The sequence below is a fragment of the Lissotriton vulgaris genome, chromosome 11, assembly GCF_964263255.1.
Source record: "Lissotriton vulgaris chromosome 11, aLisVul1.2, whole genome shotgun sequence".
NCBI lineage: Eukaryota > Metazoa > Chordata > Amphibia > Caudata > Salamandridae > Lissotriton > Lissotriton vulgaris.
In genome coordinates this window covers 875,222,689-875,244,033 of record NC_141699.1, presented here as the reverse complement: position 1 = coordinate 875,244,033, position 21,345 = coordinate 875,222,689, and the positions used below count along the sequence as shown (strand labels likewise).

At 43.7% G+C, this 21,345-nt stretch overlaps 1 protein-coding gene across 1 annotated transcript in view; it reads right to left on the bottom strand.

Annotated features, from left to right (window-relative positions):
• Window positions 1–21,345, bottom strand: part of SNED1 (sushi, nidogen and EGF like domains 1) — a 2,960,801-nt gene that overhangs the window by 2,482,751 nt on the left and 456,705 nt on the right. Inside the window, exon 5 of the mRNA XM_086944023.1 lies at window positions 13,853–14,015. Within this exon, the coding sequence (XP_086800149.1) occupies window positions 13,853–14,015 (163 nt within the window). The remainder of the gene's footprint in view (window positions 1–13,852; window positions 14,016–21,345) is intronic.

Sequence of the window (21,345 nt, the reverse complement as noted above, 5' to 3'; positions counted from 1 at the left end):
TATAAATTGCGAAGTGTCAGGGTTAGGGGGACGAGCCCTGGGTGACACCTGTATACACTTCAAGTGGACTGGCCAAACATGGGAGAATCCAAATTTACTAACTCATATTTGCTAAAAATGACATTAGCTTGTCCAATGCCTGCCCTGTCTGTCCAATGGCCTGGAGACGATCCAGCAGCATTTTGTGGGCCGCCAATAAGTTCAGCATAATCAGTATGCACGCTCCCCCTGGATCCAGAGTTCCTCCAATATATTCTGATACCTCAACCAATGCTGCTTCTGTACTTTATCGGGTTCTGAAGCCTGCTTGACTAGGGTGAAGTAAATTGTTTACTTCTAAGCGGATCGACAACTGTGTATTAACCTGCGTCTGTAAAATTCTAGATAAAGCTGATAGCAAGGAAATAGACATGTAATTGGCCAAATAGCAGGATCTGCTACTGGCTTTTTGTAAGTGGAAGGATCATTGCCTGCTTCCAGGTGCTATGACTGTAGCTGTCCTTATTGTTGTATTTGACCTCTTGTTAGCCACCAGATTGATAATGTCCGCCCCCAAAGCCAATAATTTAGGAGGGCACGAATCTTTAGGGGAGCCCGATTTAAGGGCTTTCAGAACCCTCAACGGAATTGTCTCTAAGGTATTCAACTTTAGCCCGGGAGTTCTCACTAGCATGTTTTTTTGTCCCAGAATCTACATCAAGTATCCGGCCCACTTACAGGCTGGCTTGAATGCTCAGAATCTTAGAATTCAAAACGCTCTCAAGCTTTTCAAACCATTCGGCCGAACCCACCTGAGAATAGGCGCATGCCGATGGGGCCATAAACCTCTTAACTATGGAGAAAATCTCTCTTGATCTCGTACCTGCTTTTCCAATAAGCTCCTCAAAATAGGCTTGGTTAAGTTCAATTACAGCAGCATAGTATTTCTTTTGTGCTAGTTTAAAAGTCTCTTTATCACCTGAATTGTATTCCTTTCTCCATTTATGTTCTAGCATCTTACAGCGTTTTTTCTCTATTTTGAGGGAGACCAACTGGAAGACGTTCTTCTAAGTACTAAACTCTGGAGGACCGGTGCAAGCTGCTCTGTGATGTGCCTAATCAAATCCTCATATTTTGTGATGTCATCCTCCTCCATTACCCCTGACAGGTCTGGGATGTTACTTTAAGACATTCGTAAATTCCAGAGGATCTATTTTATTAAAAGCTTTCCCATGAAGGGTCATCCCACTCGGTACTGGATCTAATTTTGCCTGCAGCTGCCAAGAAAATCTAATTAGATGGTGATCTGACCAAGTCAGTGGTTGTGGGTCCGCCATTTGTATTGCAAAATTGGAGCAAACTTGATCCAGTGTGTGACCCCCTTGGAGAGTTGCTTTCACAACATATTGATGTAAACCAAGCAGTTTCTCTGAAGTCAAAGCCCTCGGTATAATTTGGTTTATCTAGGTGTAGGTTAAAATCACCTAAAAGCATGAAGTGCCAATATCTTAGGTCTAAGCTGGTAGTAGCTTTATCTAGTGTATTCAGGAAAGAACCATCCGGTCACTGTGGCCTATAAGTTAGAACTCCTGCTACAGAGAGCTGGTGCGATATAGAAATGCAGAAGCCAAAGGCTTCTGCACCCAACAAATCTTTAACCTCTATCCATTGCCAACCCCATTGCCAGTCCGCCCCACTCCCCAGATTCTAAAGATATAGGTAAGTGTGGAACACACTACTTGGTGAACAACTGCTTTATTGTTCAGATTTGTAGCTTATCCGTCATGGATCTTGATGGCGCATTAAAATGCAGGTTGAGGGGTAATCTCATGTCACACACTATCTTGAATTTCTTCTATGGCGCTGCTCACTACCATTGATCCTACTGCTCGCTGTTGTACAGGCCTTCAAAATGCAAAACAGGTAGTGTTTACTTCTCTCTCTAATTCCACATCTCTCAGGACTCTCCCAAATCTGGCACACACGCAACCTCACTCTCATCTGCAGAGCCCAACCTTACTCTGAGCTCACAACATTCAAAAACTTACCATCTTAGGTAAAGACGGTTCCTCTCCTGACGTCGAAGCTCAGCATTTATGAAGGCCAAGGCTATACATTGTGTTGTAGAACCTTCACTCCTGCCAAGTAGCATAGTTTCCTAATGCATGCATTCTGAGCTCTGCCTCCCATATGCCATATTAGTCAAGCCACACCTCCAGATTGAAACCAAATGTTTAAATTCTGCCGGAGCACTGGTCATCTAGGAGCAGAACCTGACTCCAAGTCAGGCATCCAGGATCAGGGCCTTCCGCTTCCCAAGTTAAGAGCACACCATGCAACTCAGAATGGCAGTTTGTCAACGGAGTAATGGATGAAGCCCCATAGATGACCTCCAACATCATTACCACCTTAAGCAATAACCAAAAGAGAAACATTAAAACTTTTATTTAAAAAAAACTCTGGTCAAAAAATGTTTACCTAAATGAATACATTTTTCTGACATATATTTGCTCTTCAGGCATCAACAGTCTGATAATTGATACTTAGAGTTGATGATAAAACAACACATTTCTTTTAGATGGCTTTGAGTTTGTTTTCAGCAAACATTATGTGCTTTTTTGCAGAAATTGTTTTTTCAGAAGTAAACTTTCAAGAATTTCCAGAGAAAATGGGTGATAAAAAAGGTTTGTGAATATCCACAAACTCTCAAATTTGTGATTATACCAAAACATTCCATGACATGTCTGTACTTTGACTACCACTCCCTGTGGCTGGTAGTAGGACCTAGACATATTGGATAATACTAACCCTGGGCGTTAAAATCTGCTCTGCTCGCGGAGTTTGCGGATTTCCGGCAACTTCGCTTTCCGCATAGAACGCTGAGTTACAGAAAACTCAGCAATCCATGGCGTAGCAGAGTTTTTTCCTTGTTCGCGCTTTCAAAATGCGTTTTCACGCGCACTGTAGCGACTTATCGGGATCCCTGCATTCGCCGATGAGATTTCATATCTGTACGCGTGCACCACGAGATTTTGGTAGCCAGCCATGTGATCCCGCGAGAGTGTGCGTTAGCGAACACGTCATTTGGACGCGCCATCAGACATCCGGCAAATGTTCGGTGAAGCTCCTGATGCTGAACATGCAGAAATTGCAATCTGGAGAAGAATCTCTCTCTCGAGCTGCGTAAAGCCTTCTCAAAAATGATGATTCGGATGAAAAAAACTCCTCAGATTGACATTTGGCTGTACTTTTTTGTGCAAGGAGTTCTTTTTCTTTTTTTAAGGGGAAGGAAGTGCCCCAGAGTGTCCAACTTCCTGTTCCTGTCCAGCAGGCTCCTCCAAGTGCTTTGTCCATGTCCTGTTCACTTTCATTTGGATTTGGAGCTGGAAGGATCAGTCTGCTGCATCATATATCATTGGATTTGAGATTTTACAAGTAAGTTGGAGAATTGGTGTAGTTTTTTGGATTGGGGCATTGCAAGTTGCAACTACAATTTATTGTACTTTTTATCAGTTTTTTAAAAATGTATAGTGGGTAGTCAGTAGGCCCAGAGCTACTCATGGGTGCATGAAACAACTGTCTCTGGGGTGTCTGTTGAATTTAAACATAATTTAGGGCATGGATGGCATTGGATTGAATTAAAAAATGTGTTCTTTTTCAGGGGTATTTCACTTTTTTGGTGTGTGTTAAATAAATACCTTTGTTGGATGTGTGTGTGTGGCGTGGTTGTTGTGTAACATACAGACCTTGTTTAGAACTGTGGATTTCCGTTTTTGCATTAAAGCTGTGTTGTTTAGCATGCCTCCTTGCCTGGCCATTATAGGCCTGCTTGAGTTCATTGTTTTCCAGGCCTCCTGCTTATTGTGACTGTGAGTGACCATGTGGCAGGTGGCCATTTTGTGGTGATAGTTTAGTAGTTTGCTGCTTTTGCCATATAAGTAACAAGCAGCACACAGTGCCCACACCACAATTACTCAATACGTATTTTGAAGGGTAAGAAACCAATTTATTGTCGCTTCCCTAGACCACATTACTTTGTGTTCATTATTTTATACCTTTTTCAAGTTTTCAAAAAATTCATAGCAGGAAAAGACAATGAATTCAAATATTTACAAGGCTAATTAAACTTTCTACAAACATTAAAAGACAAACATTATTTACACATTAGAAAACATTTTGACATCAAGCATTTACAACAAAATTACAAAAAAATGATAATGGTTTCATCCCAAACAACAATTATTACAAACGACAAATGAGAGAAACTAGAGTTGGGAGGAAAAATATAGACCAGGCGTAAAGTCACTGGTCTGTCATCAGGGCTGTATGTATCTTGTTTCTGCAAGATGCAAAAACATTATTTTACTTAATCTAGCGTGTGGGCTCCTTATTTCCATTCAGTAGCTAAACACCATTCTGTGCTACATACCAAAACTGTTCAGTGGAGGACTTCGAGAGGGGTCTTTTGAAGGTCCTTTTGATAAATATCGTGGCCAGACAGGGCTGCCTAAAGGAATTTTTTGAGTGTGTGTAAGTTACATTATTGGTCGATTTGTTTTGCTAATGACATAAACAAATTGAGAGTGGAAGGGGGGGAAAAAACGTACCTTATTCTTTTAGAACTGCCGAATTACGGCGGGATCAATTTTGGCGGCGTGACCATCGAGGTTGAATCTGTGGTGTTGGGGAGATTTGCGTTATTAACTTCATGGCGTGCAACCAGGGTAACACGGTAGGTAAAAACAATTAAGGTGGCCTACCTTCCTTCGTTTTCTTATTTTCAAGGAAAAAGGAGTATCACTATCACCATCCTAATAGAAAACAAAACACAACCTTAGCGGTATGTTTAAGGTTGTTGGGGCGCTAAATAAACGCTTACTGTTGCAGGGTAGATAATTGCCTGCTGCTTTAGCCACTGCTCGATACTGATGGGGTCTTCTTTCTCTCAATAAAGATGGCCGCCGCTGTTTCCTGTTTGTTTTATACACAGGAATGAGCTGGTGCATTCTGGGACGTGAAGTCCCAAAGATTGCAGTCCGTTAAAAAAATGTTTTTGTGTAACCAGAATGCATGTGGATTAATATCCTACTTCTGGCACATTGCACTCAAATTCTTTTTCAATAAAGGGTGAATCGTGCTTGCCCCCAAGTGTTTTAAACTTATTATGGATATTGAAGGAGCAAGTGACTCTGGAAACCTGTACTTTTAAAACTATTCAAGGGGCATCTCAAGGCCTTTTAAGGACCAATTTTATTATCAATGTGAAGAAATCAATCACAAAGACCAACGGACAAACCAGGGATGTCCAACCGATGCAAGTCAGGACAAGGCGGAACCTGCAAATTTGATTATACATGCGCTATCTCAGACAGAGTATTAAGGCCAGTCTGTGCGCTATTAAATTATAGAATCAGATACGCTTCTTTCTGTAGCAGAACGCGCTCAACGTCATGGCATTTGGACTTAGAGTTCATGGTATACAGTACAGACCATTTGAACTCTTGTTCATTGTGGCCCTTTTCACAAAAATGCTCAACCATTGGAGCAGACATAACTTGTCTCTTGATACGTGATTGGTGCTGGCTGATTCTTTGATTCACTTGTTGGCTGGTTTTTCCAATATAGATTAATAGGCACGGACATAGTATCATATACACAACATTCTTGGTTCTACAATTAGAGAACTCTTTGTGTCTCCACTTGATTGCTTTGTGGACAAACTCATCGCCTTCTATTGTGCTTGGACAAGCCACGCAGTTGCCACACTTGTGGTGGCCCTCGATTGGCTTGAGATTCCATTGCGCCAATAAGTCGCTTTTGGACTTGGGTATGACTACATCAGCCCGAATGAGTTCTTGGCCAATACTGCGATTTTTTCTGTAGGCAAAAATGGGTTTGGGGAACGGACAGTTCAACCCCTCCAAAAGGTGCCATTAGGCCTGCATGTCTTTCCTTTGTTCCTCTTGGCCTTTGCTTCTTGTTGTTGTGTCCTGGCCATGTGGCTGGTGGCCATTTTGTTAAGCCAGGCAGTGTGCTTTTGTCATAGGCCTGCATGGTCTGTCTTCCCTTTCTTGTTGCTGTGGGTGGCCTGGCCATACGACTGGCGGCCAGTAGGCCCAGAGCTACTCATGGGTGCATTAAACAACTGTCTCTGTGGTGTCTGCTGAATTTAAACATCATTTAGGGCATAGATGGCATTGGATTGAATTGCAAAATGTGTTTTTCAGGGGTATTTACATTTTTGGGTGTGTGTTAAATAAATGCCTTTGTTGGATGTGTGTGTGTGTGGTGTGGTTGTGTGACTTGCAAACCTTTTTTTAGCCCTGTGGATTTTTGTTTTTGCATTTCTGCATTAAAGCTGTCTAGTTTAGCATGCCTCCTTTTCCTGGCCAAATAGGCCTATTTGAGTTCAATGTTTTCCAGACCTACTGCTTGTTGTGACTGTGAGTGACCATGTGGCTGGTGGCCATTTTGTGGTGGTAGTTTAGTAGTGAGCTGCTTTTGCCATATAGGCCTGCATGTCTTTCCTTTGTTCCTCTTGGCTTACTGCTTCCATCCCCTTTGCCAGGTGCAGCTCCCTGAATGACGTGATGCACAAATTAATGCCGAACAGGTTCCTCTTCCATTACATTTGTATTTTTGTTCTTCAACTTTTCCTATCCTTCCTGAGTGTATACAGTATACCATGAAAGCCCTTGTTGTCAAAGTCTCACAAATGGCAACACTGTTGTTTTTTTTCTAATAACTGAGTTAATAAAATGTAATAATATAACACTAACAAGTGCGACCACCACACAATAATTTATATATTATATTTGTTTGTTTGTACTAGTGGTAATTGAACCGTGAAGTTCTTTTGGCTTCTTTGCTTTTAGGTGCACAAACGACTGCGGAGGTGGTGTCATCATCACCTGTTATACTGCCAGACAGAAGTCATGCTGCGCACGACATCCCGTGACGTGTGACCAGAGACATCGCTGCAACTTGTGCAACTGCATCCTGCTGACATCTGAAAAAGATGGCCCGAAAGAAAGGTACCAGGTCCTCCAATACCAAGAAAGTTGCCATTGAGAAGAAGGAACAGAAGAAGGAAGTGGCACTTACCAAGACAGGTGTGCCGTCCAAGATGTTTTTGGAAAACAAAAAATAACGCCTGCAGCAGCGGTGTCCGGGGACCAAACTGGGTGCAGCACCTCCGCATATGTGGGCCCACCCCACCAACCTAGGCCCAAGTCTATGAGTGTCGCAGAAGCAGCCAGTCTAATCGCGCAAACGCCAACGAGCAGTGATGTTGAAATTGACTTATCGTTATCTCAGTGTAGTACCTAATCAACGCAGGAGGAAACTCAGCAGATAAGTGGGCAACAACAGCTGCAACCACCGCCCACAACAGTAGTTGCTCCTCCCGAAGTAGGGGCAGTTCAGGAAATCAAGCTTCCTGAAGAGGAAGAAGAAGAGCAAGCCACTCTTTCCGAAGATCCATTGTCTTCCAGATCCCCAGCAAGGAAAAGGAGGGTTAGTCCAACAACATCTTCTTCAAGCCCCCCTTCTAATGATCTAGATGCCACTTGGAAGCCACCAGCTCAGTCTGAGAGTGAGGCACCCCACGTGACAAGCCTAGGGAAAAAGAAGATTCCAGAAAGACTTAGAGTTTGGAGGTAGATGTAGAAGAGGACATTGATAACGAACCAGTCATCATGAATATCACTCCCGCCCCAGTGGAGATGGAGACCAACATTATTAACCCATCCCAAGTTGCTGTGAGGGATGTGGCATCGATATCACCAACACAGGTAACACCAACACAACCTCCAGCTTCCATATTTGCATCTGCAAAGTCCCGGCAGGGACTTACATCCAGCACAATCACCACCTCAGAAGGTAGTGGTACTGGCACTGCACAAAGTCAAATTCCAGGCACACCCTTTAGTTCATCCAGCATTGCAAGTGGCACCTCCAGCAGTGCAAGAAAATTCACCTCCCCAGTTTGGGACTTCTTTTCGGTTAGCAGTAAGGAGGAGAATGTTGCTATATGTTCAATTTGTCGACAAGGTGTTAGTCGGGGTAAGCTTGGTACAAACTATGGTACAGGAGGCCAAAAAATCCATCTGAAAAAACACCACTTGATACAAAGGGAGGCGCACCTTAGCGACCAAAAAAGTAAAACTGCACCCATTGCTGTTGGTGGGGATGAAGAAGAATATATGATCATGGTGGAAGATGAACAAGAGAGAGACATTTTCTCTAGTACACAAAGTAGCCCTGATCCCAGCAGTGCAGTGGTACCGCCCACACCCTCATCAGCCTCAGCAACATCTCTGTGGTACCGTAGTAAAAGTCAGGCTGAGACACCAAGAAAACAGAGTACCGCAATGAAAAAGAGTTTGTTGTTGAGCCTAACTGGGTTCAAGAAGTCACCTGCATCGGGGGCGCCAGAAAGGAAAAAAATTCAGCCTACCATTGTCAGCATCTTTAGGTCGGAGAGGCAGTACGAACGCAACCACTTAACGGCATGTTTGTATAATGTGAAGCTGGCGAAAATGTTAGCGCGGGACCTGATCCCTTTTTCTTTTGTGGAAGGGGTGGGTTTTCTCAAATTTGTGACAGCCATCTGCCCAAAGTGGAAGGTTCCCAGCACGTCCTATTTCGCCAGAGTTGCTTTTTCCAGCACTGCATCAGGACGTGCTGGGATTGCTTGGACAAGCTTGGCAGCACAGTGCTGTTCACAATATCCAGCTGACCACAGACCTGTGGACCAGTTGCCAAGCCACTGATTACATGTGTATCAGTGCACACTGGATCTCTTCTGTGGGGGTTAGAGAAAAGATATCTGCAGCAGGTGTTGTTGACACTGCTGAGATTATTAATGCCACTCGTAAACATGCAACCGTAGCCATGTTCGCCATGGAGAAATCTCATACTGCTGCAAACATTTTGGAAGAGTTTACCAGCAATGTCCATGAATGGCTGCACCCAAGAGGGCTTAACATTGGTTTTGTTGCCACGGACAATGGCAGTAATATAGTTAAGGCCATATGCACTGGTGGCTATTTCAGGGTCCTGTGTTTGGTGCACTACATTAACATCATTATTCAAGACTTTCTGAAAAAAGAAGACCAAGTCAGCAACTTACTGACCACCTGCAGAAGAATATGCACACATTTCAGCCATTCTTTTAAAGCCCGGAAGCAGCTGAGGATCATTCAACGTGAGAATAGAATGCCAGTCAAAGCACTCATCAAGGAAGTGCCAACACGTTGGAACTGAACTTATTACATGCTTGATCATCCGTTTGATCAGTACAGACCAATAAATGACTATGTCATGCAAAGACTAGGGGATGCTACTGTGGAAGGCATGCCCATTGAGATGTACCAATGGGGCCTAGTTAAATGCCTGACAAAGATGCTACTTCCTTTCGAGCTCTTCACATGTGAAGTCAGCAAGGAAGACTGTACTATGGGCCAAGCTATCCCATTGATGCACATGCTAGAGCAACAGCTGAAGGCGGTGTCTGAAAGTTACACAGGTGTAGAGGAAAAAAAAGATGCATATGAGTTGTTGGAGAGCTTAGCCGTTCGCTTAGCTGAAAATACAAGGGTGCAAACTAGCATTGTGTCAGACAAACATTACATTGGTGCCACAATTCTGGATCCACGGTACGAATCAGCACTGAACACTAAGACAATTATTCATTTTTCAGAAGTGGATGTTGCCCAGTACAAAACTTGGATAACTAAGGCAGCCAGTGACTTGGAAAATGAACGGCTGTTAATTAAAGGCCCGCTACTCCAACCCACAACAAGTACTGCAGCAGGGCATCCGGCGTCAAGTTCAACTTCAGAGCCTGAGGGCAGTGTGTTTCGCTCACAGCAGTCACCAACACTATCAACAACAGCAAGAACAGGATCATCAGCCCCAGTAATATCGGCATAGGATTGGTATCTACAGCAAGGGCTTGTTAGGTCCAGTGCTGATGCAAAGGCAAAAGAGGCCCTGGGCATTGAGCGGATGGTCCAGGCCTATCTGGATGACCCAACAGAGGTCTTCAATGATCAAAACCCATTGGTGTACTAGTATGGGAAAATGCGCCAATGGCCAATGCTCAGCAGGCTGGAAATAAGCTATCTGGCTTGCCCTGTCGCTAGTGTCTCCTCTGAGCGTGTTTTCAGTGCTGCTGGTGCCATTGTAACAGTGAAAAGGATCAATCTCTAGCCCAAAACCGTGGAGAGGTTAACCATGATCAAAATAAAAGAACACTTTATACAGCCAAATTACGAAATACTTGAATCACAGCAGAAAGATGAGGACAGCGACTTAGGTTTCGGAAGTAGTGTGTTAGATGATTACCTACTTCTGGTTTAACCGCCAGAGTCTGAGGACGAGCAATACTTCCCTGACAACTAGGGTTTCAACGTTTTACTTTCTTTCTTCCTTATTTATTTTTATTATTTGTTAGTTTCTCTGTTTTTCTGGTTTGAATCACAACAAATCCATCACCACATTAAGTCCACTCCACTGAGTCCTGCTCCATCCTCCTGGCTCGCCATTAATCCATTTCCCTCAAGCCAGACATTGGATGGAGAATGTTACAAGAAATTTTACCTCGTCGAGTCCTTCCAAAAAAGTGGAACACGATGACTTATACAGCTATCCTCCTTTCCGAGCCGAGAGGGACTGCACCTTAACTTAAGATGAGAAGGAATAAGTAATAATGGCATGTATTGGACCCTGACTCTGAGTGATTGGTGTTTGTGTTGCTGTTGTTGTGCATGAATGAAGTCGAAGTGTACTAGTATGTAATCTACACACTAAAAGTGACTCAATTCAATATTTTCCTTCTTGTTTAGTAACAAAAATCTACTTCTACTGCAGGCTGATCCATTGCATATTTGAATCTGGAATCTGGATGGACTCACTCGGTACACTACACCATGATGTTGATGACCAGTACTCTTCGCAGTCAGTCAGTCGGATCGGAGATGATTGATGGAATAACTCCGGACGCATTTCATGAAGTGGCATAAAAGGTAAACAAGTCAACAACAACCACAGCAGGCCTTAACATCTGTGTAATGGTGGAGTTGACTTAGTCGAGTGTAGTGTAGTTAAGTGGTTAACATGACTGACAGCGGTGCTTTGAAAGATTTAGTTACTTAATTTGGAAAATGCTATGTTGCTGTATATGTGTGACTTGTCTGGCTCAGTCAAAAAAAATCTAAGCAAAGTGGAGGTTGGGTGGGCGCCGTGGGCCTGCTCTTCCTGTTGTTGTTGTAGGTTCATGCTGGAAACAGAATAGACATGATTTAGCCATGCTGCCTCTGAAAGTGTTCTTGTGTTGTACTCCTCCGTAATTTATGCATTTTTTTTCTCCTTGGTTTTTCAGTATCCCTTTGGTTTTTCCATCTACACTTACAGGCCGGCCTTTACCTTGTGCAATACTGGGAATAACGACTCACACTTACCTTACCATTCTGCATCCACCAGGCAGGCAGTGGTAACCAAGATTGATGGACAGGGCGTCAATGGAAGGGAGGACCAAGAGGACTGCCCGAGATGCAACTCCCCAATTTGACCAGGATAACAGTAACTTAGACAGTATAATTCATCATCTTTTAATTAATTTGATTCATTTTTTTCTCTTCAGTCATTACGACTGTATTGTTGTTTACGTTATTTTTGCTCTTTGCTTATAATTGATCCCTACAGCTAGTTTTTAATTTTCTTTGCTAGGTTTAAAAGGAAGCCCGGTACAACAGAACATGAACAGTATGTAATTTGGGTCTCTCTGATGGCAGACAGGCAAGGCAATTGCACAATAATAATAATAATTAATAATATACTGCTGCCTTGTCCTGTCTGCTAGTCTAGTACTACTTATCATTAACCATCAATTCATCATCATGCATGAATTTCCTTTATCTCCCTTAACAGATTTATGAATATGATGGTTGTCTGCCAAGATTGTGTTTTCTTTTGTCCATGTGTAGTGTTTGTCTTTGTCAAACCTTTCCCTCAAATAACCCTTCCCAACCATTCATCAAACCCTAACCCTCTTCCCCAGGGCTGTGTGATTTATATTGAGGTGTGACTAAATTAAATTTACACCACTAATTGATCACACACTTGCTGGGGCGAATGTGGTGAAAGCAACACTAATTCAATTTCAATCAAGGCAGGGCAAGGATCTTTTTCTGCTTGCCAATTCTCCCCCATGCTCAAGATATTTGCAAGTCAATTTTTTTCCAAAGGAATATAATCCATCATAATTAATTGCTGGCATCGATTGGATTCATCACCCCCCTCCCAAGTTACACACTAAAGTTTATGCTTTTGTCGAGTGACTCGAGTCAACTACAGTTTGGAACTTGTTGTACTAGGCCTTGATGCATCATCCATCCACATTAGAGTCCTGCAGTTCCTGGCCAAGCTTCCACTGAACACCAGCTTGTGTTTGCATTCAGTGTAGAATGCCGAATGGGTGAGTCATCATCACTGCTTCACCGCTTTGCTGCTACCTTGTTTTCAGGCAATGTTGAAATCGTAACTAGCCCCATCATTCATTACCTTTCTCGCAAGAGTCATACAAGGATTCTGATTTTCTGTCCTGCAAAAGACTGAATCTTTCGTCTTTGCCTCTGGCTATAATTTTGGAAGGGCAAGTTATTTCAATCGAGGACCTGGCATATAACTGCAACTTCGTAGCCCAGATCCCGCCTCGTCAATCTTTATATATTTCTATTTTTCATAGAGTTGTAAACCATACGCTCAAATGTCGACTTGTTATCATTTGATAGAGATTGGATGTCACGATTGGAATTGGCACCAATGGTGAGTTGATTTATAGTAAATTACATTAATTGATCACAGATTTTTACCTATGGAATTAGGTTTTTTTTAATACTTTTTTTCAGATTCATTTTAGACATTTTGATATACATCTTGTTCTGGACTCCCTTCAGGAAAGGAGGAGAACTTTCAGTCTTATTGACTACGACTTGGTGTGTCGCCTTTTCATTGCCCTGTATTTCTTTTGTTAGCATTAATTGTCCCGACATACCGCACTGATTTGAACATTTCGATTTTTAGGTTGTCTCCGCATGTTTTTACTTGTCCTGAGGAAGGCCCTATGTGATGCCTTTTCATCAACACAGACATCAGGGTCGAAACTTCAACGCATTATTTGCTAATGTCCTGAATCACTGTAACCTTGAACCAATGGCATTAGGGGTTATTGTTGAACTCTATTAACTAAAGTTGGACGGAGATCTTTCACATGTTATTTGTGTATTGGTGTAATGGATGTTGGTTTACTATTCTCACAATATAGTATTGGACTATACATCACATCAGTCACTGATAATTGTTTGTTCATGTTATGTACGACAGCCTCATTTATCAAATGAAATATACATATGATGATTTGAAGTGTTTAAGTGGTGTGGCCAGATCTATATTTAAAATGAATAAGAAGTGATGTTTGTCATTTAATTGTCAGTCTGTTGAAGCAATTTCCTTCATCAAACAGAACACATTGTAGACTAGATCAATAATACCCAGGTTCCGAGAGATACAGGGTTACCCCATTGACTTTAATGGTGTAACTCCCACTGACCGCAAGGATGCTCTGGGGGAAAAATGCTCTTCTATATAGTGTATGAGATACTATGTAGTTCTTGCCATATAACCTATTACTATTACAAATGCAGAAAGGTATAGTCACATTATCACCACCAAACTCAAAGTCAGAGGGAGAAAGGTCTAAAACCCAAAGCAGGATGCCTTATGACCACTACACATACCCTCTGCTATCTAGGGCTCACAATGACAGAATCTTCAGCGTTTGACACAATGCCTCCAATATGTGTCTTACTTGCATTTTTACAGCTCCCGACCTGCACCTGGGCGTCATCAATCCGGAACACCCAGCGACCTGGGATTCCCACGTTGGTCGTGTTTTCCACAGCCACGATGTCACCAGTGCGTGACCCCGGAATATTAAAATATCGCTTCCCATCGCCAGCGTTGAAACCTGCCTAGGAAGACAAAGGCAGTAGGTGAGCAATGCTTCAATACAATACTTTGTCTCAAGCACCCAAAACATGACCCTTAGAATAAGTGTTCCATCAGTGGGACTCAGGACTTGCACATAAGTCTTGCAAAGCTCAATAACTGAGATCTGCTACATCAGAGCACAACATTTTATCATACCTCAAAATCGTTGTTGACCTGCTCCTGGCACAATTGGTTCCAAGATCTCAGAGAAAAAAAGGTCATGGGTGTATGTTGTGTGATGGTTTGGCAAGAAGACACTTGCAGTATGAGTTGGAGGACTTACAGACCTTGTGTCTTATAGTGGTAAATGTTGCAACTGGTCATAAAAATGTCTTACTCCGCCAGTATCTCTCAAATCCTACCATTTACCCTATCAGCCACACCTAGCCCATGTGTGAGACAGTAAAATTAAGGCATCAAAAAACAAAATGATTGCTGGAATGCTAGAATGAAATCTCAGTCACTAGTGATTGCAGGGAGGACATCCTAATCCATAGTTTTTCGCCCACCATACAACCTCAGTTTGGACCCAGCCATATACAAATCAGCCTTGATCCTGCTCCTCATGGGACAGTGAGCCCAGATCCTCCCTGAACTAGAATACAAGTAACCCAGGACCAGTTATCCCCTTATTATTAGCTCTCCAGCCAGGTATAGCTTGATTCCAGTGGCACAGGGGCCACAGGACCTACATCTGGGCATAACTGTCACACTTAGGGCATATAAAAAAAGTGATGGATGGAATTATTGAGTTAATCTCAGCCACTGGGAATCACCCAGGCAGTATCCCAATCTATAATGTTTTGCACACATGCCACCTCAGTTTGGATCCAGCCATAAGCAAATCCGCCTTAATCCTGCTCCTCATTGGAACAGTCTAGCCCGAACTACCAGGCCAGACGCTCCCTGAACTGGAATACAAGCACCCCAGGACCGGTTTCACCCTTATTATAGGCTCATCGCCAGGTATAGCTTGATTTGAGTGGCACAGTGAGGGCAGGACCCACATCTTGGTATACCCATCACATTTAGGCCATCAAAAAAAGAAATGATGGATGAAATGCATGAATAAATCTCAACCACTGGCGATCACTCAGAACGCATCCCAATCCATCATTTTTCACCCACTATGCCACCTCAATTTAAACCCAGCCGCATGCAAATCAGCCTTGTACTGTACTCTACTCCTCATGCGAACAGTCCAGCCCCAACTGCCAGGTTAGATCCTCCCTGCAGCACAATACAAGCAACCCATCTCAGTTTCATCCTTAGTATTGGATGGGCAATTGACAGTGGATGAGATTAATTCAAACCTTTCATCCATCACATTCTTGTTTTGCATTTGACGCCCTAAGTACACTGGGTGTGTTCAGACGTGGGTCCTGGGCTCACTGTGACTGGATTCTAGGTTGCTTGTGTTCCAGTTTATGGAAGACCTGGTCAGTTCGGGCTGGACTGTTTCCATGAGGAGCAGGGTCAAGACAAATTTGCATATGGCTGGGTCCAAACTGAGGTGGCATGGTGAACAAAAATGATAGATTGGAATGCAGCCCTGAGCAATTGCCAATGGCTGAAATTAATTCAAGCATTCCATCTATCACCTTGTTTTTGCACCAAACTTCAGGCAGCAGATAGCTAATCTTGGAGATGTTAGAATCACACAACCAAAACTGCAGTGACCTACCAACTGAAAACCTCAGGTCTAATAAACACATTTGTAAAGTGCTATAGGGCAAGATGTAGACCCATCAACAAGCACAGGGGACACTAAAACTGATTAACATAGAACAACAACTCTCCGAGATGATAAAAGTAAATAATATCCCATCAAATAAGACAGACATGCTTGGTAAATATTATTCATCTAAACGAAATCAAGGACGTTGGGGCTCCAAGAAAGTGTTGAAGACAAACAGCCCTCACAGTCGCCAACTGCAAAGTAGACCTTCTTAAGCTCAAAAAGCAACAAGCATTTACAATGCAATGGTCTTGGCATTATTAAAGGTAGAGCTATTAGCATTGCTCATGACATTTATTTTCATTTTTTTTTTTAAACATAAATAAATGGTATTGTCATTTACAATGGCAATAGGTGAGTAGTAGAGAGTATTCGTGGACACAGAGCCACACACACAGAAAGCCACACACAGAGAGCCCCACGCACACACAAAGAGTCCCACGCACACACACAAGCAGCCCCACACACACACACAAGCAGCCCCACACACACACACAAGCAGCCCCCCCCCACACACACACACACACAAGCAAACCCCACACACAAGCAGCCCCCCACACACAAGCAGCCCCACACACACACACACAAGCAAACCCCACACACAATCAGCCCCACACACACACAAGCAGCCCCACACACACACAGCCACACACACACACACACAAGCAGCTCCACACACACACACAAGCAGTCCCACACACACACACACGCAGCCCCCCCCCACACAAATGCATCCCCACACACACAAGCAGCCCCACACGCAGCCCCACACACACACGCAGCCCCACACACACACACAAGCAGCCCCACACACACACACACACACACACACAATCAGCCCCACACACACACACTTCAATCTGAGCTCTTGCACTCACAGATTGTTTGTAATTTAAAATCTGTTTGTTTACTGCCAACACATCAAAGAAAATATGCAGCTTTTGGTTTATTCAAAGCACACATTGTGATATGGAAATCGCGTTTAGCATGTTTTTTTAGATGCGATAAACACTCTCAATGGAATCAAATAGGAAGACAGGACTGTGTTGCGGGGAATCTACCTTTGGGACCCCGGGATGTTGACACGTTGGGGTCTGCAGTACTTAAACAACAGCTGCTCAGATTTAAGACAATACTCTTTAAAGGGATCCCCTGAAGATAGCACCTCTTGGGGTAGCGGCGCCATTTAACTAAGTGCATCTGTTAGTAGCAGACAGTCCTAGACATAAGGAAGGAAGCCTGCTCGCGAGACAGTTTATTTGGTATTTTAGCCTCCGCGGCAGTGCTCTGTTTGATTTCTCCGAGTGTAAATCACTCAGTCGGAAATACGAAATCTGTGCCAGCGGTCCCATAAAACTGTCTCTCGAGCAGGTCTTTTAGTTTGTGAAGGGCAAAGCACCTGCCCCAGTTGCAAAATGACCACAGGTGGGAGCTGGCTCCGTTCCCACTGCACTTGTGACTAAGCGGAATAAAGCGCAGCTAAAAAATTAAATTGCTCCTCTTAAAAAAAACAGAAAGAGGAAAACAGTGGGACTTGCACATTTTCGAGAAGGGAGCACAACACCCCAACTCTGCAGCGAAAACAGTGGGACTTGCACATTTTCGAGAAGGGAGCATAACACTCGAACTCTGCAGCGTGCCTGCTCTTCGTGCACAGCAGTGTTTTAAGAGCTTTACACCCAATAAAATGTAATAGAAGAGACTTTACTTGGGATATGAGGCAAGTAAGAGGAAACACAGCCGAAAATAGAGCCCCCTTTCGAGGCCCTCCAAAAAAAACTGGGGGGGCTCAGCCCCCCACAGACCCCCCCCCCCCACTTAAAGCCCTGCAGCTATGTATCAGTCACATAAAACGGTTATGCGGTTTATGGACATGCCTTCGTAAGTGCAGCCATGTCAAGATTCCCAGGTCCATGTGTGATGTGCTGCATCAGCCCAGGTATTTCCTTTGAATTCTGGGACATGCAGTCTTGTTCATTTCATTATAAATCAGGACTACACGTCCCAGTATTCAAAGGAAAAAGTCTGGACTGGAGCAGTACACCCACACGGTCCTAGGAAACTTAGCAGCTGTGTAATTGGGTCCCGTGTATACTTATGTCCTGGGAGAGGCACAGCTGGGGGGGGGGGGGGTATCGATCAACTATTTGGTCCCATGTATGTCTAACAAATGTTCGGGGATATGCATCACTGGATTTAGTGTCATGCACATTTCTTGGGGGGGGGGGGTCTTCAGTGGTTTAGCCCCAAATACATTTTTGGCGTGGGGGAGGGCAGAGTGGGATGCACTGGAGTGCAGCTGCTGTCTCTCCTCTCTGGTCCTCGTGGTGGGGGTGGTAGTTCACGATTGTGACCCATGGTTGTGTTAGCGGGTCTCGTTGGTGGGGGCCCTTTAACAAATGCCCCCCTTCTCTGGAATGGGGCTCCGGCAAGCCACACTCACTGGCGCTGTGTTCTGGATCCGGGGTAGAGGGCGTTTTCCCTGGACAAGAAAAGAGGAAAACAGGGAAGAGGAGGGAGAGATATTCTGATACATATATTTATGGGAAAGGGGGGCCGACGGAGGGGAGGAACTGGTGTACACAAGAGAGAAAGACAGCGATAGAGTGGCGGGAGAGTAGTAACATACAGGAGGGATGGGTAAATATGCATAGGTGGAGGAGAGAGAGCCACATGAAATGTGAAAGGGGAGAGAAAGGAGAGATATTGACACATAAAGTACAGGGTGAAGGAAGGTCAGAGGGGAGACACAGGAGGGTTCAACATTGATACATAGATAAGAGGGAGTTAAGTGACAGGGTGAGAAAGGTCAGGAAAGCAGGGGGCACATAGAACATAAATAAGAGATATTTGAAATCTATACTACTATTATAAAGAGAGAACACAAACCTTTGAGCCAGGTAAACTCGGGAACCACAGCGCCAATCCACACACCCGATACATCGTTGAAAATGTCAGGGTGTGCAGATGGACATAGGCTATATAAAATAAAAATTCAACGTAAATTTAAAAATGTAACTTAAAAAAAAAGAAGTCCCCTGGAAGTAGCGCCGGCCGCGACGTAGCGCTGGCTGCGTTGTAGCGCTGGCCGCGACGTGCGTGATGACGAGGGGGAGCGGTGGACAGGCGGCGAGGAGCGGTGACGAGCGGCGAGGTGCGGCGGTGAAGTCAGGAGCGCCTGCTCAGGTAAGGCAAAGGGACAGGTGAAATGTCGGGGCGGGAGGCGGCTCCGGGACACGGACAATGTCGGGGCGGGCGGGGGCCTGGGCGGGCGGTTGGCCCTGAAGCCTCATTGCCCCCGGCCAACGTCGGGGCGGGCTGCTAGTATTAATATATAGCGGGAGAAAGGTTGAAATGGTAGTATATACACACTAGTGGGGGAGCTGGGTCCAGAGAGAAGGGGAGAAAAGAAGGAGGAGGGGCGACCATATCATATATATTTATGTAAAAGAGAAAGAGGGGGCAGACAGGGAAATATACATGGGAGATAGGGTCAGCCAAGAAGATATATAATATTTTCGTGATAGTATGGAGAAATAATGTCTGAAGGAGAGAGAAAAAACAGGGAGAATTATTCATCTAAACGACAAAGAGTCACTGGGAAGACCTATAAAGAGAGGGGATGAATTAACGGAACTCAAAAGAAATCAAGTAAAAACTTTGATACATGGTGTAATGATCAGACAATTCTGATACAGGATCAGATAATTCCAACAACAGTGACAATTATGGTCGAAATAAAACTAGACGCTCCAGAGGAGGTCATTTTAGGAATAGAGGCGGTTATAATCCGAACTGGCCAGGATTTTTCGGCCCTTCCTCATATGGCCCACTGCCACCACCTCATCATTTCTTCTACGGACCAACAGGCTTCCCTCCACAATATCCCCATCAAGCACATAATTTCTGGGAAAACACACAAAGACAAGAACAACAACAGCAGCCTTTTTTATCGAGAGGCAGGGGTCAACAAAGAGGAAAGACAAGAAAAACTCAACAAGTCCAATGGGCCCAACCATTAGAAACATCCCGGAGTCACACCAGGAGCATGGGACCAGTAGACCAACCAACAACGAGCAAACCACCAGCTTAGTAGTAGACTTATCTGACATCCAGATCACAGACATCCAAAGAAAGATTTTGGAAAAAGGATTAGGTTTTGTCCCAACCCCCAGTATGGACAAGTTCCTTCTAGCCCGTGAGATGAATGACTTCATATGGAAGATAAAATTACAGGTTTTCTTTAAAGATAAACCTTTAACCAATCAACCTACCACAGACACAGGTCTACATAAAAAATCTACCTTCACTCCCCCAGTGCAAACCTTCCTGTGGAGGTTTTAGCTTTTGAAAAAGCGGTAATGAAGGACATTGATGAAATTGACCCAAAAACTATCAAAGTTTTCCACAACCTCAGCAAAGTAGAAGCGCTGAAGAAACTCTCATCCATAAAGGAGATTACAGTAAAACCAGCGGACAAGGGGGGTGCGATAGTGCTGCAGAACACTACCGCCTACAGGGAAGTCTGTCTTGGTCTCCTGTCTGACAGAAGGAATTATGTGAAAATCACAGAAGACCCTACTAATCGTCTTAGAAAGGAGATAGCGAATCTAGTAGAAGAGTCTACTGCCAACAACTGGCTAACGAAAAAAGAAGCAGATTTTTTAGAAAGCAAAAATCCAGTAACTCCTTACTTTTACACAATACCAAAAATTCATAAATCCATAACACACCCCCCTGGCAGACCGATAGTATCGGGCATATGATCAATATTGGAACCTTTATCAAAATATGCTGATGCTTTCCTAAGACCATTGATTCAATCTACTGAAACCTATTTACAGGACACCAAATCGGTCCTTACAGTACTGAAAGACCTACCATTTGACCCCTCCAAGAATATTTTGATTGGATTAGACGTGGAAAGTCTTTATATAAGCTTACCCCACGCTGACACACTACAGATACTGGAGGATGTCTTGTTTGAACAAGTATGGGAGTATCAAACACCTCGCCATGTCGTACTGGAATGCTGTCACTTGGCTTTAACAGAAAACTTTTTTCGTTTTGAAGATACCCTCTTCCGGCAGTCCCATGGTACCAGCATGGGAAGTACTTTCGCGCCGAGCGTAGCAGGGTTATACGTTCACCATCTTGAAAAATGGAAAATCCTCAACAACGTGAATCCTCACAGACAACATGTGAGTCTTTGGAAAAGGTACATCGATGATGTCCTTCTCATCTGGGAAGGTACGGAGATAGAGGCACAAGATTTTCTGATATGGTTAAACCAACAGGATCCTTTTCTCAAGTTCACACACACTATGAGCAGGTCACAATTGGTGTTCTTGGATTTAAATATTATGGCTAATGGAAATTCCCTCAGTACAACTACTCATTTCAAACCAACTGCAAGAAATTGCCTTTTAGTTTTTGATAGTTTCCATCCGAGACATCTAAAAGAGAACTTACCTTTTGGTCAGTTTTTAAGACTAAGACGCAACTGCAGTTCCAAGGAAGCTTTTAACCAACAAGCTAACGATCTCACAAAAAAACTACTAGACAGACAATAC